At 45.8% G+C, this 21,007-nt stretch overlaps 2 protein-coding genes across 3 annotated transcripts in view; one reads left to right on the forward strand and one right to left on the reverse strand.

The window, feature by feature from the left end:
• Window positions 1–636: 636 nt before the first annotated feature.
• On the reverse strand, window positions 637–19,610 carry ACTR1A (actin related protein 1A). Its single transcript, XM_004478858.5, has 11 exons — window positions 19,477–19,610; window positions 10,221–10,285; window positions 9,253–9,328; window positions 8,339–8,464; window positions 7,347–7,471; window positions 5,128–5,344; window positions 4,275–4,367; window positions 3,550–3,724; window positions 3,386–3,447; window positions 2,594–2,634; window positions 637–2,420 (listed from the first exon to the last, which is right to left on the reverse strand). The coding sequence occupies exons 1-11, from the start codon at window positions 19,522–19,524 to the stop codon at window positions 2,318–2,320; spliced, it is 1,131 nt and encodes a 376-aa protein (XP_004478915.1). The 5' UTR covers window positions 19,525–19,610; the 3' UTR covers window positions 637–2,317.
• Window positions 19,220–21,007, forward strand: part of SUFU (SUFU negative regulator of hedgehog signaling) — a 157,328-nt gene continuing 155,540 nt past the window's right edge. The window contains exon 1 of one of the 2 annotated variants that reach the window (XM_058298604.1): window positions 19,220–19,846. In XM_058298604.1, the coding sequence (XP_058154587.1) occupies window positions 19,839–19,846 (8 nt within the window). In that variant the 5' untranslated portion in view covers window positions 19,220–19,838. The remainder of the gene's footprint in view (window positions 19,847–21,007) is intronic. The other variant, XM_058298603.2, reaches the window with a different exon arrangement.

Below are 21,007 nucleotides of genomic sequence, written 5' to 3' on the forward strand. Positions count from 1 at the left end.
TTGGCCCCATTTGAGAACTGCTGTAGGCCAGTGGTGTTTTGAGGATCTGCACAGCAGTTGAGAAGGTAGGTTCTGAGGCTTATTGGCTGAGTTCATATCCTAGCTAATGAAGGGCAGAACCGTGGGAAGTTCCTTAATCTTTCTGTGGCTCTATTTCCACACCTATAAAAGGAATAATAGAAATACCTACACTACTTTGTAGGGTTAGTGGGAGGATTAAATGGATTAACAAATGTAAAATCCCTGGCATTCCCCTCCCCACCAGTCCAAGTTTATAATGGAGAACTGATTAATCATCTTTGAAAGTGGGCCCCAGAAACAGCATCTCAAGCTCCCGAGATTCTTCTACACAAAGTTGTGAGACTCTTGACTTCACAGGTATCAAGAGCTGCTCCCGTCACTTGGTGCAGTGTCACCCACGGTCCTGAGTGTGTACGCTGAGGGTGGGGCCCCTCACTTCCTGACCTGGGTTTTGGCATGAACACTATGAACACCATTTTCTCTAGATCTACCTGCCAGGCTGGGGCTTAGCCAAGGTCTGGTACAACAGTGCCCTCTGGGGGACAAACAAGATTTGGGCCTCAGTTCCTCCCTCTTCCCGCCCAGCACTGGCTAGTCAGAGGTCTAGCTGACATGTCTGTCGGAACAACTTTATTTAAGTACACTGGGCCCCACCAGGTAACATGGTTTGTGCGAGGCTGCACAAGGGACAGGCTAGGGCCAAGAGAAGGAAGGTGAGCTGGTTAAGCACACTGAAGTCCGCGGGTCGCCACATTGCTTTCATACACACCTGCTGCTGCGGCCCACATCTGGCAGGGGCCTTTGGTCATAGGATGGCATGGGGGTGAATACTGCCTGGAATTTTTAATTGAGGTGGATCTTGGTGTCACAGGTAGGAGTGCCAGTAAAGACATGCTAGCCCCAGCTTTGTACCCTCTGGGCTTGAAGGCCTTTGGACCCTCCTAGCAGGCCAGTCTAGTCCCTTGGCCCACTAGATCAGAGAAGATGGGTCTGAGCCCATCAGCTTCTGGTACTCTGGTCTGGGTCCCTCCCTTTCTAGACAAGCAGGTCCAAAGTCAAGAATGGCACAAGATCAGCCCAGAGGGAGACTTCCCACCTCTACAACTTGGCCGCCCAGGTCTGTTAGAGTGGGAAAAGGCAACTTGGTTAATGCTGTTCTGGTGCTTTCTCTCTAGTCCTAAGGGGGCTGGATTTCCAACACTCCTCCTTCGTTAGGGGCCTCTGCCAAAGAAAGTGATTCTAAGTTCAGTTTCAGAAAATTTGACCAGCAACCAGCCTGCTGATTCCAGGGCAGTAAGCAAGTGGAAAAGGGAGAAAGAAAGAGGCTGGTGGGAGTGCTCTTGAGTGTAGTCTCAGAGCCAAACTGGTCCTGAGGCCTATGGATACTGTCAGTTCACCATTAGCAGGGAATGGCAGGGCCTTGTGTGCTGTGCTAAGCTTAGGTGCTGTAAACATTAGTGTGAATAGGGTAACGGGGGAGGGGGGCAGGAGACCATAAGCTACCTCTCTCCAGTCCCGTTACTGAACAAACACTTCAATAAATAAAACTGAAGATGGCATTGCAAAAAGGATGGATGAAAAGCAAGAACAGGACCTGGAGCCAATAGGCTCCTTAACTCCACTAGGGGCTGGAACATTAACTCTGCAGCCAATCAGAAGTAGCACTACTCTCCTGGTCCCCAGGTGAACTTGAGGACATCCTGCCCTCTTCCTGACCCCGGAATCTCTGTAACAGCTCCTGGAGTGTGTTTCCAGCTTCCCAAACCAAAACTGCAACAAAATCAACTCAGCCCTGGCCCCAGCCCTCAGTTCAGTCCATGATCAAGAGGCATGGAGAGCAGAATGATGAGCAAGGGGAGGCGGCAGTTGCCTTGGGCCTCAGGCCACCCTGGGGAGGTTGAGGGGGTGGGTAGCCCAGCCTGGGATGGGCAGCAGCAAGGTCTCACAGGGTTTGGGTTTACCTCCCTTTAGGTCTCCCTACGGTAGTAAACATAAGTCCCACACAGCCAGACAAAGGCCCGGCGACAAAGGAGTGGGCCCTCTGCCAGAGCTCTTTACTGTCAGGAGCCAGTTAGTGGTCAACCCCAGGCTTCAGGCCATCACCATCGTGGGCAGTTCATTGTCCTTTCTGGGCTGTGGGATCCCCCACAGCACTCGCATATGTGCGCACACTCGTACCCACGCACCCACACACGCACTTGCATACACAGGCAGCTCCTCGCAAACACTCCAACTTAAGAAAGCGAGTTTTAAAGTGGAGTTAACTTCAGAGAGAGGTGAAGATGATGTCCCAACATTAGAAGGTTTTTCTGTGGATGGATCGGGCACCGTCTTCCTCGTATTCCTTCTTGGAGACCCACATCTTCTTGAAGGTGTCCAGAGAAGCGAGGATAGAGCCCCTGAATTGGAGGGAATCCAGAGGAAGAGGGTGTGTTAGAGAGAGAGAGAGAGAGGGTATCCATGGAGCTAGCCAGTCCCCCTAGGGCTTTTCTTGGAAAAGGGGGGTAGGGTCAAGGGGTAATCACTGCCTTCACTTCCCCATTCTGTTCTTACTCCAAAAAAAGCTGCTTACCCAATCCATGTTGAGTACAGTCTCTCTTGAGGTGCTGATATCTGCAAGAACAGGTGGAAAGAGGAATGTGAACTTCCATTCCTTCTCCTTCCTCTCCCTGTCCCTCCTAATGCATGTCCTCCTCCATGCCAGTGGCTGCATTTCACACAGTGGGCCTTCAGCTCTGGCCCTGCTGCACCCTGAGGCCTCTCTCATGGGTACTGTAGCCAGCCTGACACTCATTTGGGAAGGCAGTTTTCCAACAGCCCTAAGTAGCTATAGCTCCCAGGGAAGCTGAGCCCACTGGGGACAAGATTCTGCTCTGTTGGGAGGACGGAGGGTGGAGCAGACTCCATGGCAGGAACCTCCCTCCTCCATTTAGGATCTCTCCTTTTTTCAGGCTGGTCACCTCCCTCCAGCAGCCGCAAAGAGGTTAAACTGTTCAGGGGAGCCACCTGATCAGGGGGTGCCGGGGGGCACTGGTACGGCAAAAGTCAGTCTTCTACCATTTTTACAGTTTCCATGGAAGACTAACATGCGGCCCCCAGTATTTTAATACTCATCTGGGTATTAGAACTGCCTTTCTTTTGAGTGCAAAGGGAGAATGAGAACGGGTCCTCCCTTCTGAAAGACCTAGACCTCAGGGTTAGTGTGTAGGCTGAGAAGCTGCTCCTGGGAGCCATTTGGCAGTGCCTCTGTGTGGACTGTGGCTGCCTGAAGCACTTGGGCAGAGCTGGAGGAGGACCATACTGTGGGCACTCCAGATCCCTAGAAGCCCAGGTCCACCCAGGCCAAATCCCACCATGCTCCTACCCTAATCTTCACGTCTTTCGGAGCCAATTTCTTCACTTCGCTCAGTAGTCTGTCCCCAAAACCTGCATGGGCACAAAAGGAGAACCTCAAGTTAATTCTCTGGGTGTTTGGGCCCAGAAGGTCTGGAAGCTTCCTGGAGCAGGGCACCAAGAGCGAAGACCAACCTTTAAACAGGGTGGAGCCTCCTGAGAGGACAATGTTGGAGAACAGTGTGCGCCGCAGGTCCATGTCAGACTTCTGGATGGCAAACACCAGGACCTCATGGATGCCCTCACTCTCCTCACCAATCAGATCTGGCCTAAACAGCAGCTCAGGTGCCCGGAATCGGGAAGGACCAATCTGCAGGATGGAAGGCCAGCTTCAGAGGCTGGGGCTGGGTCAAGTTCCTTTGGCAGGGTAGGAAACAGAAGAGGCTCCTCTGCCCATCTCTTAATAACCAGGTGGCTATGAAGGTGAGGTTCAGTAAAGTCCCTATGAGTCAAGGGCCTCTTGGAACAAAAGGATACAGGTAAGGACGCTGGGAAACTGGAGGGGAAGCACCTATGTTTAATCCTAGCTCTGGCATTTTCCAGCTAGGAGAACTTTGGCATTAATATCTGGATCCTCTCATTCATGGAAATTTCTTCGTATTGTGGGGGGTTTCAGGAAGAGGCAATTGCCAGAATATCACCCTGTGTGCTGTCCAGGAGCAGTTAGGAACTGCATCAAACATCCCACTTCCCAGTCCCATCCTGACCATTGAAAATACCTTGAGTAGAAGAAGCCTTGCTACTCAAGAGCTACACTGCTCCAGGCAGAGGTTTAAAAGGACTGGGACATCTGACTCCAGCCTCCTCATGGGTAGTTCTGTGAGCATAAGGGAACTGAGGGGAGAGGTCCAGCCACCTACCTCAATGGTGCTGCCATCGGGCAGGTAGTACTGTGCCTTCTCTGTCTCTAATGTCTCATCCTTCTGAGGGTTTATGGATAGGTAGCAGGCTCTCTGCAGAATCAGTCACAACAGTCAGGTTGTCAGGAAACCTGGCAAGTACTTGGTCAAAGTTCTGGGGGCATGATACACTGCTGCAGAAATCTGCCCTTCCATGGTAATTGCCCTAAAGGCCATGAGAGCTGTGGCCCAGAAGCAGGAGCAGGGAACCTCTGTCAGACTTCACTGGATGGTGTGTCAGGTGTATGTTCTTTCCAGGTCTACCTTCCTGGTGGGCACAGTCTTAAGAATCTGGCTCTCAGGATCCTGGATCTGAGGCCACAACTCAATTTTAGATATCAACTCAGGCATTTTTCTCTTCTACTCATGGAAGGACTATGGTTCTGGGTCCATAGGGTAGGTTCCCCCTACCCAGCTCAGAGATTTCCCTAGAGCCATAGTTAGCAAGAATTCATCTACTTAAAGAGAAAAAAATGTATTATGACCTCTTCAAGGATATAAAGTAACATGTAGTTTATATAAAGGTATAAAAAACAGAATGAACACCTGTGAACCCATCGCCCACCCAGTTTAAGAAATAGAAGCTGCTGTATTTCCCGCCACCAGATGGCAGCACTTCAGGAGGTGAGTAGGTCAGTGTGAAGAGCCCAAGGTGGAGCTCGCACATCTGGCAGGAGGCCTGACTGGGGGAAGGCAGTCTGACCCGTGCCCTCAGACAGGAGCTTCACTCCTCTTCACTCTCAGGTCCCCAAGGTCCTGGCTACCCTAATCCCATTCCCCATCCCATCCCTGAGGCCCATGGGTTAGCACTCACTTCTTTTATGGCCTTGACAATCTCAAATTCGGAGGATGAGTGGAAGTCATAACCCTCCTTACGTAGGTAGAGGCGAAGGAAGCGAGAGACGTCCCGGCCAGCGATGTCGATGCGCATGATAGAGTGAGGCATGGCGAAGCCCTCATAAATGGGCACAGCATGGGTGACGCCATCCCCAGAATCTAGCACCACACCCGTGGTCCTGCCTGTGGCATAACTGAAGCAAAGGGGGCAAACTATCACATACCCTTGCCTCCTCACACTGAGAAGAAACTTCTTTTTATTTATTTATTTATTTATTTTATTTTTTAAAGATTTATTTATTTATTTAATCCCCCCCTCCCCTGGTTGTCTGTTCTTGGTGTCTATTTGCTGCGTCTTGTTTCTTTGTCCGCTTCTGTTGTCGTCAGCGGCACGGGAAGTGTGGGCGGCGCCATTCCTGGGCAGGCTGCTCTTTCTTTTCACGCTGGGCGGCTTTCCTCACGGGCGCACTCCTTGCGCGTGGGGCTCCCCCACGCGGGGGACACCCTTGCGTGGCACGGCACTCCTTGCGCGCATCAGCACTGCGCATGCCCAGCTCCACACGGGCCAAGGAGGCCCGGGGTTTGAACCGCGGACCTCCCATATGGTAGACGGATGCCCTAACCACTGGGCCAAAGTCCGTTTCCCGAAACTTCTTTTTAGAGTTCAATGTCACTAAACCAAAGCACAGGTCTACCTTTTTCCAAAGGTTGCCTTAGAATGGGAAGCCTGAGCATGGCAGCAAGCCCTGGAATAACTGAATGAAAGGAGCTGAACTCCAGGCTCCCTTCCCTGCCCCTGGAACAGCAGGCTTTCTAAAATGAGGAGATTGACTGGCCTTCAACTGTATCAAGGGAGCCAGCCTAGGGGGTAGTTTTTACTTTCTAGACAAGAGGAAAATTCAAAAGCCTATAGGGGCCAGGCTGGTGAAATAAAAGAGTAAAGGAAGGGAAGTGGACTTGGTCCAGTGGATAGGGCATCCGTCTACCACATGCGAGGTCCACGGTTAACCCCGGGCCTCCTTGACCTGTGTGGAGCTGGCCCATGGGCAGTGCTGATACGCGCAAGGAGTGCGCCCCGTAAGGAGAGCCGCCCAGGGCGAAAGAAAGTGCAGCCTGCCCAGGAATGGCGCCGCACACACGGAGAGCTGCTGCAGCAAGATGACGCAAAAACAACAAAAAAGAAACACAGATTCCCATGCCGCTGACAACAACAGAAGTGGACAAAAAGAAGAACATGCAGCAAATGGACACAGAACAGGCAACTGGGATGGGGGGGAAGGGAAGGGGAGAGAAATAAGTAAATCTTAAAAAAAAAGTGAAGGAAAATAAATATTTTTTTTACTTCATAGAAAACTTGATTTTTTTCACCCATATGGAATTCTAGGTCTGTCTTTAGTTTTCTCTCTTTTGATAGAGAAAGGGGGAAAATAACCAATGTTTGATAAATAGCAACTGGTTGGCTGCTTCAGTGTTGGGAAGACAACACAGAATGGAGTGGACGGTGGTGAAGTCAAGCTCACAAACCATATCTGAAATAGCAGCTGCTTCTCAGCTCCAGCTGGTTTTTGCTCTATAGGAAAACAGGCCTGTTATGACCAGATTATCCCATTTTTAAAGAGAAGCCAGAAATTTGGGTTTTAATATGAAATATGCTCATTTTTAAATGCAGGTTCACACTTCTTTAATGGGGTCAGACAAATCCCATCTGCAGGTCACCAGGGTACAATCTCCACAGCGAACCTAACCCTGGTGTAGAGGCAGGGTGGGAGCATGACAGGAGTGACAGTGGCCTGAGAACAGGGACCATGGTGGTGTTTTGATCATGACTATGTCACCAGCCTAGCATAGCACCTAGCACACAGTAAGTATTTTAACACATGACAGGGACCTGCAGGAAGCGCCACAGCAGCATATGGCCTTCCCAAAGGGTCCAGGGAAGAACCTTCTGAGAGGACTGAGATTGGGATACAGTCTCAATGCCAGCCATATGTTCTCTTTTGGTTTTAACTTGGAAGCCTCAGTGCTCAGTTTCAGCCGCAGCCTCTCCCCCTTTCCCACCATCTTTAAACCTTCCCGAGCAGGGGGTGCTCAAGCTGCTCTGAACCAGACTAACCCAAAGAAGAGGCAGCCTGTATTCTGCCAAAGGGCTCTTTTCCTCCCCAAGTGGCCAAGCTAGCCAGCCAGTCTGCTACTCACAGGCTGAGCACAGCTTGCATGGAGATGAAAAGGGCTGGCACATTGAAGGTCTCGAAGAAAACTTCAGCAGCGCGTTCCCGGTTTTTCCGAGGGTTTAAAGGCGCCTCCGTCAGGAGCACAGGATGCTGGTGAAAGATGCCCAGACAGCAATCAGGGAAGGCCAGATTTCTAGCCCTCTTCAGTAATGGGGGAGAAGACCCTGCATAACTGGCTAGAGAACCCAGGGGCCTTTGTCAGTTTCCCTCTAAAAAAGGCAAGCTGGGCCTGCCATCTATCCCTTGCCCAAATCAATTTCTCAACTTTCCAAATTCATGCCCCTTTTAAGTCTCATTCTTTCCTCACCTCCACACCCATTCCCCTCCTTGTCCTCCAAGATTCTTATATAGGCCCCCACATATACTGGAAATCTCTGAATGCCAAGAAGGTTTAGTTAAAATTCTATATTCTGAATTACTATGATAAAAATGCTTAGTGGGTACAGAGTTTCTATTTGGGATGATGGAAAAGTTTTAGTAATGAATGGTGGTGAAGGTAGCATAACATTGTGAATGTCAATTAATACCACTGAATTGTATACTTGAACGTGGTTAAAATAGGAAGTTTTGTGTAGCAAATATGTTACTACAATAAAAATTTTAAAAAGTTAAAAAATTTCAAAATAAAAAAATTAAATTTCAATGAATATGCTTCCAAAAAAATAAAACAGAATTCCAGCTCTAATGTTTTATTCACTCTGTGATCTTGGAAATATTACTTGGCTTCTCTGTACTTCTCTTGTTTGTAAAATGGAGATAATACTACCTATAGCTCATAGAAATGGTATGAAGACTAAATTCGAATATGTCTGAAAAACACATGGCCTGGTGCCTGGCACAGAGTGAGAACTCAAATGCTCTTGGCAGTTACTGTTATCATCATCATCATCCCTGGGATAGTGGCACTGACCAACTCTGCACACCTCTGCCAGGGTGCCCTGCACATGGGAACCTCACCTCCTCCGAGAAGGTCTGCAGCTGATCCTTAGAATACACATATTGCCAGATGCGCTCCATGTCGTTCCAGTCCTTGACAATGCCATGCTCCATAGGGTAGCGGATCGAGAGCAGCCCTCGGTGCTCCTGGGGGCACAGAGCAGGAATTGGCAGCTGTAGTCAGCCTGTTAGCCAGGCCACCTGGGACCCTGATGGCCCAGGACTGTGTCGTGGCTGGATTGCCAGGAAGTACTTCAAAAGAGCTTCAGCTCTCTGAGGTCTCCCCCGTAATCCACACTCTCAGAACTAAATGTGGGTACCCATTCTTTATGTCTGTAGGCTGCTAGCCACCCTCACTACTCAAGCAGCTGGCAAAGCAGAGGGCTTCTATGTTTCCATGGGCCCTCTGGTGGCCGTAGGGCAAGAAACAGGAAGCACCCACCTCAATGCCTGGTCCCACCTGGCCCTTTAACAACTTGGCTCCCACCTCTGGGGCTCAGCACTTTGACCCAAGGTTGGCAACAGGGATTCCAAGTTGTTGTTCTGATTACTAGAGGCTGCCTGAAGGCTCTGCCAAAACTGTGCTAATTAACTCATCTCCAGGGTATCCAAGCCAGGATCTTCCCACTGAATCCCTTTTGCCAAAAAGATAACCAAGCCAGTGAATTTGATCACTGGCCAGGAATTGACAGAAGACAAAAGACAAAAGCCCCATTTTCTAGAATGGTTTCAGTGTTTCCCAAAGTAAGACTCCAGGTACTTTCTCTCCAAGACCAGAAGCTGCTATGGGGGAATAAATGGCCTAAGCCTAGGGTGAAGGAACCAAAGGGGAGATTTTACTCATGGCTATGTCCAACTGCTGGGACACTCCCCATGTGGTGAATACTGAAGATCCTCTGTTGGCTTGAGGCTTCTTTTGTAGGGTTGGGAGTTACCTCGGCTTTGGGGCCAATGAAGATATCACCTTCGAGGGCTCCTGCCATGACACGGACGTGCTTTGGTCTGCCCACACTGCAGAAGAGAATGAGGAGGACCGTCACTTTTCATTTCACAACAGAACACAGGAAAGACGTATAGATGCACATCCTTAGACTAGAAGAAAATATATTCAATTTTACTGTTATAATCTTTGAGGAGTGAGATTATAGTTGATTTTTATTTTCTTCTTTATACTCTTACGCATTTTCCAAAATTTCTACAATGAACATGTATTATTTTAAGTTATTTGTATATTATTTCATATTTTTATTATATTTATATTATTTTATAAGTTGATAAAACAAATTTTAGAGGATTCAATACCTCTAATTCTTCTTTTCCCTGAATGTATATGCAGACAAGGAGAGAGAAGGAAACAAGAATTTCTAAACAGATGGTTAACTCAAAAAATTTTAGTCTCCCTGGCCCCTCCCCCAGGACCACTACTTCTATTAGCAGAACTGTGAGATGGTAACTGTGACAGAGAATTTTCTTCGTCCTTCTCCCCTTTAAGCTCCTTCCCCAGGCACCAGTGCTGCTCTTCTCCTGCCTGCAATCTCTCTACCTTAGGAGGAGAGCTCTGAGAGACCCTTTCTCACTAAGATGGTGGGGTATGGTTTAATGTTAAACCCTGTCCTGGGTTATTGAAGAACTTTAAAGAGAGAGTTCCTTGAAGAGGCAGTTATTCAAAGGAATGATCACTAGTGGTAAACATTTTTGGTATCAGATCAAATTTGATTTAAAAATGAGGCTCCTTGCCACTGTTTCCTTTGCTTACTTTAAAAGCTAGCTCCTATCTTGCTGCTTGTTTTGAGTACCAAGGCCCATCGAAGTACAAATTCCTTCCTCTTAATAAAGGGAGGGTGATCCCAAAACAAAGCTGATAACTCTCCCAAATTTCTGATTAAGCCACAGAATAACTTACTAGTTTGGAAAGCAGTATTTGGGGATCTGATCGCCAGCAAAACCAGCTTTAATCACACCGGATCCCTGAGGAGAGAGTAGAGAGAAAGAAGTCAGAAGTCTCACAAAAACAAAAGAAGATTCTAGAACATGTACTCTTTCTATATATATATTTTTAAAAGACCTTAAATTTGTGTGTAATGTATACATTTGTATGAGCACTGAAAAATGTGACTGCACACTAAAGAGAAGGAAGTGGGACTGGAGAGGTAGTGAGGAAAACTTGCACTGTATATTCAAAGTATGGTTTGATTTTTTGGTGTTGACTTTTCTACACTGAACATGTTTTACTTTTGGAAAGAAATATAATATTAATAAAAGAAAAAGAGAAAACCTGGGGAAGAGAAGAGGGAAGTACCTAGAAATATCAAAGCAGTCAACTTTAGAAACACAATCAAGGAAGGAAAAGCATGTGCTGATTCTTGTAACACTGCGATGGGAGGTTTTTAACTTATTTTCCCAGCTCAGGCCTCAATGCTCCCTACCCTCCAGAAGCTTTATGCCAGACACCACCATGAGTGTTATCATGTTTGATGTTGACTCCCATGGAACACATGTTATCTGGTTCTTACAGCAAGGGCAGAACACCATGCTGTGTTTTACTAGTCTGTCTCCAAATGATAAAGAGCAGGGAAGCCTTAAAGCCTTGCCTAAGAATAGAAAAGATCCATGGTTATAATCCTGCATCCCCTATACTTGGTATATTGTGGAGTGCCCAGAAAAGAATCTGGCTTATCACACCAGCATCTCTAGGCCCAACAATGTAAATAGAGACTCTAGACACAGATACTAAACCGTATAGGACAGACCTTGGGGCTTGATAGTGCTTGCAGATATACCCTTCCCTTCCTTCTTAACTCCTCTACTACACCTGATCCCCTGGCCCTTCTGCCCCAAGGCCCTTCTGAGACAAGCCTTTTCCTGCTGCTTGTTGACCATTGCTGGGGTAGTGTGTGGTATTTCCAGAACCCACACAGGAAGCAGTAAACACATTAGGGGTCGCTTAAATAACCAAGGCTTCCCAGCAACACCCCTGGTTCCCTCCCTTTCTCTCTTATTCCTGCTCTACTAAAGAAGAGGAAGCGACACTGGCCATTAGGGCCTAAACCTGGCAAGACAGAGATGGGGGGGGGGGTGTGGGTAGGAAGGGGTATGGGAAAAGCAGGGTAAGCCAGTTCTCTAAGGGAGCAGGATTTTCTGCCTACAGAAGCCAGAGAAACAGAAGACAATGTGCAAACTCATAGGCCTGGTTGGTTCAGCACAGAGCTGGAAAAGGTGCAGCTGTAAATTGAGGTGGAAGCCAGGGAGGAGAACTAACCCGAGGGCTCTGGGGCAGCAGAATGGCTAGATGAGAATAGCACTGTACATGAGAATTCTGGGAACTTGCTAAATCAAGCTTCCAGGATTGCTCACTAGCTTCATCTGGGCGTGGTAGTACAGACAGAAAAACTGGATCTCCTGACACAGGTTGAAAGCAAGAAAAATAAATATGTCCTGTGTTTCTGACTCTGGATATTGTTAAGTGATGATTTTTCTGGATATTTGATATTCAGTTTACTAGCAAAAGGACTAGAGTCTAGGTAACAAAGCAGATTAAGATGTCAGATTTATTTATTCATTTCTCTGTCCTTCTCAGCAAGAATATAACAGGCTCCATTCAAATATCACCACTAAAAATAGTGTGATGGGTCCTCAAAAAGTTAAACATAGAACTACCATATGACCTGGAAATTCCACTTCAAGGTATATACTTAAAATAATTGAAAACAGGCCTTGAACAGATACTTATAAACCAATGTACACAGAAGCATTATTCACAACAGCCAAAAGATGGAAACAATCCAAGTGTCTCTCAACAGATGAATGGATAAACAAAATGCAATATGCAGTATATATATACAATGGAATGTTATTCACCCATAGACAGAATGAAGTTTGGATACATGCTACAACGTGGATGAACCTTGAAAACATTATGCTAAGTGTAATAAGCCAGGCACAAAAGAACAAATATTGTATGATTTCACTTATGTGAGATATCCAGAATAAGCAAGTTCATAGAGATAGAAAGTAGATTATAGGGTACCAGGGGCCAGAGGGAGGGGAAATAGGAAGTTATTGCTTATGGGTACAGTTTCTGTTTGGGGTAATATATATGTTACCACAATAAAAATTAAAATAAACAAAGGTGCTTTATGCCTTAAAAGTTCTACTGAAGCTTGTGTCAGTTGGCCACCCAAAGGGCCATCTAGTTCTTTGAAAGAAAATATCATTCTTGTATTCAGTGAATTCTCTCATGTCTAATTACTTCCTGGAATGGGTTTCCCTTATATTCAGTCTGAGTCAGTATTAATCCTTGCTTTGGAAAATCATATCTTCTGTAGTTAAGTGGAGTATAAGGACCACATACCAAAGAGCAAAGGTGAGCGATTAGTAGAAAACTATCTTTATTTCTCCGAATATGATTAGATAAAGCATTTAAAGCCTTAAACCTGAAATTTGGAAGCACTAACACTTAAAGGCAACAACTTCCAGTACAGTTTAAGGACTTTAATTACTGTGTAATTTACTGGGCAGTTTCAAAAATGTGACATATGGGAAGAGGACTGTTTGGCTTTGCTGCCATTAAACTTAGTCATGAGTTGACCTTGCCTTGGACTTCAATGAAAATGGACTCATTCCCTTCATACGGAACTAACATCAAATAAACCTGCTCACTACAGCATATTTATGAAGTCATTGAGTGGTATAACATTCAAGTTTAACTTTTAATAATTCAAGTTGCACTCAAAGACAAAAATAACCTGTATGCATAATTTAAGGAAAATTGGATTTTTCTTTCTCCCAGCTGATTTTATCTGTAACAGTTATTTCCTTTTGTTATAGAATTTAAACTAAGAATATAATGCATATTGTGGTGTGATATTTGTTCTAAACGTTATTTGCAGACTACTTAAATTATACCACTATGTTTTTAAATTTTAAAAATTTGAAAGAACTTTTTGAAGACCTCATGTATAGTAAAATATCCATTCAGAAATGTCATCATTTCTGACATAAAACAACCCAAAAAGCACCACCTTCCTCATGAAGAATCATCCCCAGTTGGAATTATCCTTTTCCTATGATGTCATAGCAAGTTTGTGAGATAACTATACCACAAGTAGCATGCATTTTTAAAAAAATATTTATTTATTTATTTTTTAAAGATACATAGATCACACAAAAAGCATGCATTTCATTCTGCTTTCTATTAGAATTTATGATTTACATTTTTTGTCTCTTGTGGCCCAAATTTCTTGCGGTCAGAGAGTTTTATGTATCAGCAGCATCTGGCATTTGCTGTATACTCAATGCTGGCTGATGAAAATTAGTCATCTGCAGATGACTGGCAGGTAAAACCTAAAGTATGGAACTTGAATGAGCAGCTGGAATGGCAGCAGCCCAGGGCAGAGGCGGTGCAGGAAAGGCCAAGGCAGCACTGGGGATGAGGCACAAGGTGGAACCAGACCCAGCTTGTCCCAGCAGCCCCTGAGCTGGCCTGTCAGGCTAGCAGTTGGCAGAGGAGCGGGTAGGGAGGGGAAGGCGGCTGAGCAGTCTCTCTAGCTAAACCAGGAGAGCATACACAGGGTCATGCTAACTTCTTTAATAGTATTTACAACTAGGAACTGTGTGCTGGCAAATGAGATGCCATTTGTTATTCACTATGTCAAAGCCAAGTAAACAAATGCCTGTAGTAGGTTTCTTAAAAAAGTAGGTCTCACTCAACATTTCACTTTTGAAGACTTCAAGTCTGCTTCCAGCTACCAGTGACCATTCTCCTTTTGATGGAGGCAAAAAATAGCAAACTCCTCAATAAGGTGCGTGCAGTAGATTTGGGTAATCTTTATCCCAGGGACTCCTGATTATTCTTGACTTGCTAGGAAGGAACCTAGTTGTCTACCATTTCACAATTGTGAAAAAGACACTGAGAGTGGTGGAGCCACAGATTCTAGGACATGGGCTATTAACTGGTGGCCAGTTTTGGCCCAAAGGTATATTTGGTTTGGCCCACAAAGTACTTTTTAAAAAACAGCTTTATTGAGATATGGTTGGTTCACGTACCATACAATTTACTCATTTAAAGTGTACAATTCAGGGAAATGGATGTGGCTCAACCAATTGGGCTCACAACTATCATATAGGAGTCCCAGGGTTCAATGCCTTAAAACAACAAAAAATTGTACAATTCAATGGTTTTTAGTATATTCACATAGTTGTGCAATCATTACCACAATCTAATTAAAAAAATATCCCCCCCCCCACTTTGTGGCTTTTTGTGTGCTGTCTGCTCTCTGTGTCCATTTGCTGTACGTTCTTCTGTGTCTTTATTTATTTATTTCCCCTCTCCCCCTTACGGCTTGCTTGCTGTCTACTCTCTGTGTCCATTCGCTGCGGGCTCTTCTGTGTTCTTGCTTGTCTCCCTTCTTTTTGTTGCATCACCTTGCTGAATCAGCTCTCTCTAGCGTTTGCGGGCCAGGCAGTGCTCCACAGCAGACGGGCAAGCCTACCTTCACAAGGAGGCCTCGGGACGCAAACTGAGGTCCTCCCATATGGACGGGAGCTCATCTGATTGAGCCATAGCCGCTTCCCACCATCATCTAATTTTAAAACTTTCCCATTGCCCCCCCACCAAAAAAAACCATATCCATTAGAAGTCACTCCCCAATTCCTCCCACTCTCCCAGACCTGGACAACCACTAATCTAGTCTCTGTCTCTATAGGTCACAAAGTGCTTTTAAGTTAATGGTCAACAGTTAAACATTGGAGACTGCATATGAAATTTAATATCTCTTGACTTCTCTTAAAAAAATCTGAACACTGGACCTGCCTTCCTGCAAGGAGACAACTGGCTGGAAATGAGAAGCAGTTGGCCCTTTTGTCGGACTTGCTCAAGTACACCTTCCAAATTGCCCACAGAGTCTTTGAGGCCATCCCCTCCCTTTGCTTTTTTAGTGCATTTCTGTTCTTGCTTGGCCTCTGCAGGAACCAAATTTGAGACCCCTAGTCTAGGCATTTCCAGTAATTAACTAATGATGTTTCTCTCTCTGCACAGTATCTGGTTTCTTCTTTCTTACCCTTAGAGCACCTCGTTTGGTATGAAGCACATCCATGGCTCTCAAAATATACACAACTGAGCAGTGAAGCCATCTCTAAAAATTCACCTCCTCTTCACACTTTCCATCAAATTAGGGATGGATTCTTACTGAAGTTTCCCAACCAACAGTCTGAATGTCACGTAAGTTACAGTATTAAATATATAGATTGGCAGTGGTCTTGGCCCGGTTGTTAGGGCATCTGTCTACCACATGGGAGGTCCATGGTTCAAACCTCGGGTCTCCTTGACTAGTGTGGAGCTGGCCCACGCGTAGTGTTGATGCGTGCAAGGAGTGCAGTGCCACGCAGGGGTATCCCCCGTGTAGGGGAGCCCCACGTGCAAGGAGTGCACCCCGTAAGGAGAGCCGCCCAGTGCGAAAGAAAGTGCAGCCTGCCCAGGAATGGCGCCGCACACACGGAGAGCTGACACAACAAGATGATGCAACAAAAAGAAACACAGATTCCCGTGCTGGTGACAACAACAGAAGCAGTTGGGCACCCATCTACCACATGGGAGGTACTGGGTTTGGTTCCGGTGGCTCCTAAAGAAGATGAGCAAGACAGCAAGCTGACGTGACACGCTGGTGCAGAGAGCTGACACAATGAAGAAACACAATGAGAGACACAAAAAGCAGGGAGCAGAGGTGGATCAAGTGATTAGGCATCTCCCTCCCATATGGGAGGTCCTGGATTCAGTTCCGATGCTTCCTAACAAACACACACAGAGAGCAGACAGCACAAACAACAAAGGGAATGAGAAATAGGAAAAAAAAATCAAACAGACGCAGAGAGCAGACAGCACAAACAATGGGGGGGGGGGGGGGTGAGAAATGAAAAAAAACAAAAAAACAAAAAACCACACACAACTCCATAGTCCTCATAAATTTTAATGAATAGATTTGGTGCCAGCAAAGAATGAAAGGAGTAGTCATAATTGTCTTTAAGACTGAGAAAGGCTGCAAACCTACTTTCTTTTTCCTCCTTTCACTAATCACTCTCCTTAGCCCAGAAAGAAAATTGTAGCAACATGTTAAGCAATGGAGCTGCTAAATTTGCCACACTATTCTCATAATATAAAAGTTTGCTCAAATATTTCAAAAGATTTTTCCTAACCATCTTTAATTTTGAGAAATCGGGAAGCGGATTTGGCCCAATGGATAGGGTGTCCACCTACCACATGGGCGGTCCAAGGTTCAAACCCAGGGCCTCCTGACCCGTGTGATGAGCTGGCCCACGTGCAGTGCTGATGCCTGCAAGGAGTGCTGTGCCACACAGGGGTGTCGCCTGAGTAGGAGAGCCCCATGCTCAAGGCGTGTGCCCTGTAAGGAGAGCTGCTCAGTGCGAAAAAAGTACAGCCTGCCCAGGAATGGTGCTGCACACATGGAGAGCTGATACAGCAAGATGATGCAACAAAATGAAACACAGATTCCTGGTGCCACTGACAAGAATACAAGCAGACATAGAAGAACACACAGTGAATGGACACAGAAAGCAGACAACCTTGGGGAGAGGAGGGGAAGAGAAATTTTAAAAAATCTTGAGAATTAAAAACACAAACAAAACAAACAAAAACTGAAAATGTACCACTGCTTTGATGCATTTCATATAATTACCAGAAAAGACAAAGGAAAAACTAAGAATCATCAGCTTAAGCTACTTTATTTATTTTTTAAATGAGCTCTTTTCCTTTTTTTTTTTTTTTTCAACTTTTATTTCAGGTTCTAGGGATTTTTTTTTTCTCTCCTTCTCCCTCACACCCCCCCGCCCCGAGTTGTCTGCTCTCTGTGTCTATTCACAGTGTGTTCTTCTGTGACTGCTTCTATCCTTATCAGCGGCACCGGGAATCTGTGTTTCTTTTTGTTGCATCATCTTGCTGTGTCAGCTCTCTGTGTGTGCAGCACCATTCTTGGGCAGGCTGCACTTTCTTTCACGCTGGGCGGCTCTCCTTATGGGGCACACTCCTTGCGCGTGGGGCTCCCCTAAGCGGGGGGAAACCCCTGTGTGGCAGGGCACTCCTTGAGCACATCAGCACTGCACATGGGCCAGCTCCACACAGGTCAAGGAGGACCAGGGTTTGAACCACGGACCTCCCATGTGGTAGGCAGATGCCCTATCCATTGGGCCAAGTCTGCTTCCCAGCTTAAACTACTTTAAGGAGAATGCCTGGAGATAGAACTTCTGCCCTACCATTCAAAAAGCAAAGGATCTAGTCAGATGTATGGACTGATCCTTCTGAAAATAGGAGATTGCTGCCAATTGCTAATTAATTATAACTAAGAAAAGGGCAGATGAGTACACAGAGACTGGCTGAAGATAGAAATGGTAGTGTTCTCTGGAAATCAAAATCAAAAACAAGAAGTTCAATCAACTCTGCAAAAACTAACTGGGGGTTCCCCCCATCCTTTATTTAGGGACAGCTTTGTTACTATGATAGAAATATTCAGTCATTCATCCACCTACCCACCAAACCAATGAAAAAGCATTTATTGGGTACACTGTGTGCACCAGGCACTGCCCCAAGTACTGTGGGTGTGTGTGTGGAGTGTGATGGTGAATTTTAATAAAAAATAAAAGAATGCCATTTTCCCCACAAGGATTTAATGGTCTAGTAAGGGAGACAAAGTTTTTTTAAAAAAATCCTCTCAAAAAGGGTGTCTCATTGAGCTCAACCTTATCCTTCAAGCAGAAGCCACAACTATGGAGAGAAAGAAAGTGAACAACAAAAAAACACTTTTCCTTGGAAAGAGTGAAGAACTTGGGACTGGATTTCAAACTCAGTTTGGGTTCCTCAGATCATAAACTAGGTGGTTTAAAATCATTTACTTTCTCCAAGACTGTTTCACATAGAAACTGAAGATAGTAATTCTTATCTAGAGACCAGGGTTGAAGCTTAAAGAGATGATGCAATGAAAGTACCTTGTAACATGGTCAAGGGCTGGCTCAACAGAGTCAGTTTAGGGTAGAGGGGATTGGTAGCTTTGCCTCAATGGAGGGACCTGGAAGGGGCACGGAAAGGTTATCCTGGGGGGACCATCACCTTTCAGTGGAAGACAGAAATGCAGTTGTTTTACAACTGCCCGCCCCACCCCAGTAAAAGTAGTATTCTGATTCTTTCCCATTTGTCACTACTAATGCATTTGCGTGGGATGCTAGCAAAATGAATAACGAATAAAACTATATTTAGGGCACATCTACTGTGTGACCTTGGGCTCACTTTACCTCTACACGCTTCAGTTTTCTCATCTGTAAAATAACAAACTTCCTTTCTTAACTATCCGCCCAGTTTTTGTGAAGACCCAACTCGAAAGTATGTGAAAGCTCCTTGTAAGCATTAGAACGTCTTGCAAATATGTTCATAAATAGTTTCTTCACCCAACAAATAGCGTTCCGAAGAGGAAAGCACCTCCTGATTGCTTTGTCATTTTCCTTTCTTCTCAACCTTTATTAACTTTATATTTTATAATCGCAGAAATGAATGAAACCCTATGGCCATTTCTGGTACCAGATTTTCGGGTCCCACTCAGATATACCGCGCTCGTACCGGACCGAAAGGAACTTGGCCCTTCTGGACCCGCTGGCCAGCCGCGCCTTTCTCGCCCCACCCGAAGCCAATCCCTTCAGCCCTGGTGCAGCGCCCCGCCCCTTAGAGAGGGGCAACACTATGGCGGCCAGGAAGAAAAGCAGAGGTGCGGGCCAATCACTGCATACGGTTGCCCTCATCCGGCAAGGCCCAGAGGCGGGGTCATTGGTCAAGATGGACAGCCAAAATAGCCAATAGAATTATCGGAAGCTGGGGAGAGGGCGGGCGCTGGGGGCTCACAGAGCGGTTAAGGCCCCTCGAGCCGAGGACCCAAGGACCTGGTTCGGACTACAGCTCTTCCCTTTATCCACCCCAAAGTTCTCCATCCTAAACCGCCTTGCCTGCGGACTGTGGGTGGGGGAGAACAGAGGTGGCGGCTATGAACCCCCCTGACAGGCCGGGCCAGTGACAAAGAGCCGGCGGCCCTGCCTGCAACCTAGGAAGCGGTCCGTTCTGGGAGGAAACCACAAATCCTTTTAGAGAAAGGAAAGACGCAACTCACGTTGTCGATCACGACAGGCTGGTTGGCGATCACATCGTAGGACTCCATAGCAGAGTAATCTCTCCTTCAGAGGAAAGAACTGCCTGCCGGGGTTCGCTGCTAACGCCGGTGACACGCATGCGCAGTCTAGCCGCCGGTACAGTGTGGCCAGGGAGGGGCCCTACCTCGACTGCGAAGAACTACAACCCCCAGCATGCCTTGCTCCTCGTTTGTTGGACCAACTTGCTTCGTAGACCCGCCTAGTTTAAATGACTGGGCGTTAGCGTTCCCGTCGCGCAGTGTCCTGGAGTTTGTAGTGTACATAAAGAGACGAGGACACAAATTGATGCTTTGTGTTGCAGGTTCGAAGTGGTTCGCGGTGCATGCTGAAGTATGTAGTTTTTTTAATACTTGCCTGTCTTTTGGTTTGGATTGGTCAGTAATTCGTGGATGTTTGGATTTTATAGATAAGTCATGCCTGAGCAATATAAGGTTGCCATGTTTTTACTTGGGTCTTTAAGATATTAAAAATAAAATCCTATTACCATTATTCTCTAACAGAAAGGACATATTAAAACACACACACACGGAAGAATAGTAGCTTTAAAGGAGAAAGCAGGATATTGCAGCTTTTCACTTTTGGGGGCGGGGTTGGAATAGGTGTAAACTTTGTAACAGGCTGACAATAGTCTGAAGACACATTTGGAAATACTGGTGAAAGTGATTTGCTTTTATTATTGTTATCATGGAAACGTAATACAACGCAAAGGTTCCCATTTTAACCACTTTCATGTGTACAATTCAGTGATAATAATTACATTCACGGCATTGAGCTAACATCACCCCCATCCATTCCGACACTTTTTCATCACCTCAAACAGAAACACTGTACCCATTAAACAATAATGCCTCACACACCCTCCCCCCAAAAACCGGTAATATACTTTGTCTCTATGAATCTAGGAATTTGTTTATTCTTGGTGTATCATGTAAGTGAAATCACACAATTTTATCCTTTTGTGTATGGCTCATTTCATTCAACATGATGTCTTCAAGGTTCATCTGTGTTGTAGTATGTATCAGAACGTCATTCCTTTTTATGGCTGAGTAATATGTGTATACCACATTTTGTTTATTCATTCACCTGATGATGGGCATTTAGGTTGCTTCCAGTTTTTTACTATTGTGAATAATACTGCTATGAATATTGGTGTACGAATATCCGTTTGAGACCCTGTGTTAAATTCTTTTAGATATTAAGTATAGGCGATTTTTTATTTTCCCCATTCAAGTTGGAGGGACCCTTTATTCAATAGCACTGGTAGCCAACTCCTGTCCCTTTCTCTGCACTTCTTCACAATCAACAGGAAGTTAATTCCTAATTTAAAGCCTTAGAAATTAAAGAAAAATTATCCTTGTTAATTTTAGAATCAAGGTAATGGGGGAAGAGGATTTGGCCCAATGGATAGGGCATCCGCCTACCATATGGGAAGTCCGCGGTTTAAACCCCGGGCCTCCTTGACCCGTGTGGAGCTGGCCCATGCACAGTGCT

This window comes from Dasypus novemcinctus, chromosome 6 (assembly GCF_030445035.2).
Source record: "Dasypus novemcinctus isolate mDasNov1 chromosome 6, mDasNov1.1.hap2, whole genome shotgun sequence".
NCBI lineage: Eukaryota > Metazoa > Chordata > Mammalia > Cingulata > Dasypodidae > Dasypus > Dasypus novemcinctus.

Excerpts from the sequence above, each read along its gene's own strand:
- ACTR1A (XM_004478858.5), bottom strand. The coding sequence starts at position 19,524 with ATGGAGTCCTACGATGTGATCGCCAACCAGCCTGTCGTGATCGACAAC. Across the intron at positions 7,472-8,338 it reads TGCAGACCTTCTCGGAGGAG|CATCCTGTGCTCCTGACGGA; the intron begins GTGAGGTTCCCA and ends ATCTTTCACCAG. Across the intron at positions 3,725-4,274 it reads CCGATGGCAGCACCATTGAG|ATTGGTCCTTCCCGATTCCG; the intron begins GTAGGTGGCTGG and ends TCCATCCTGCAG.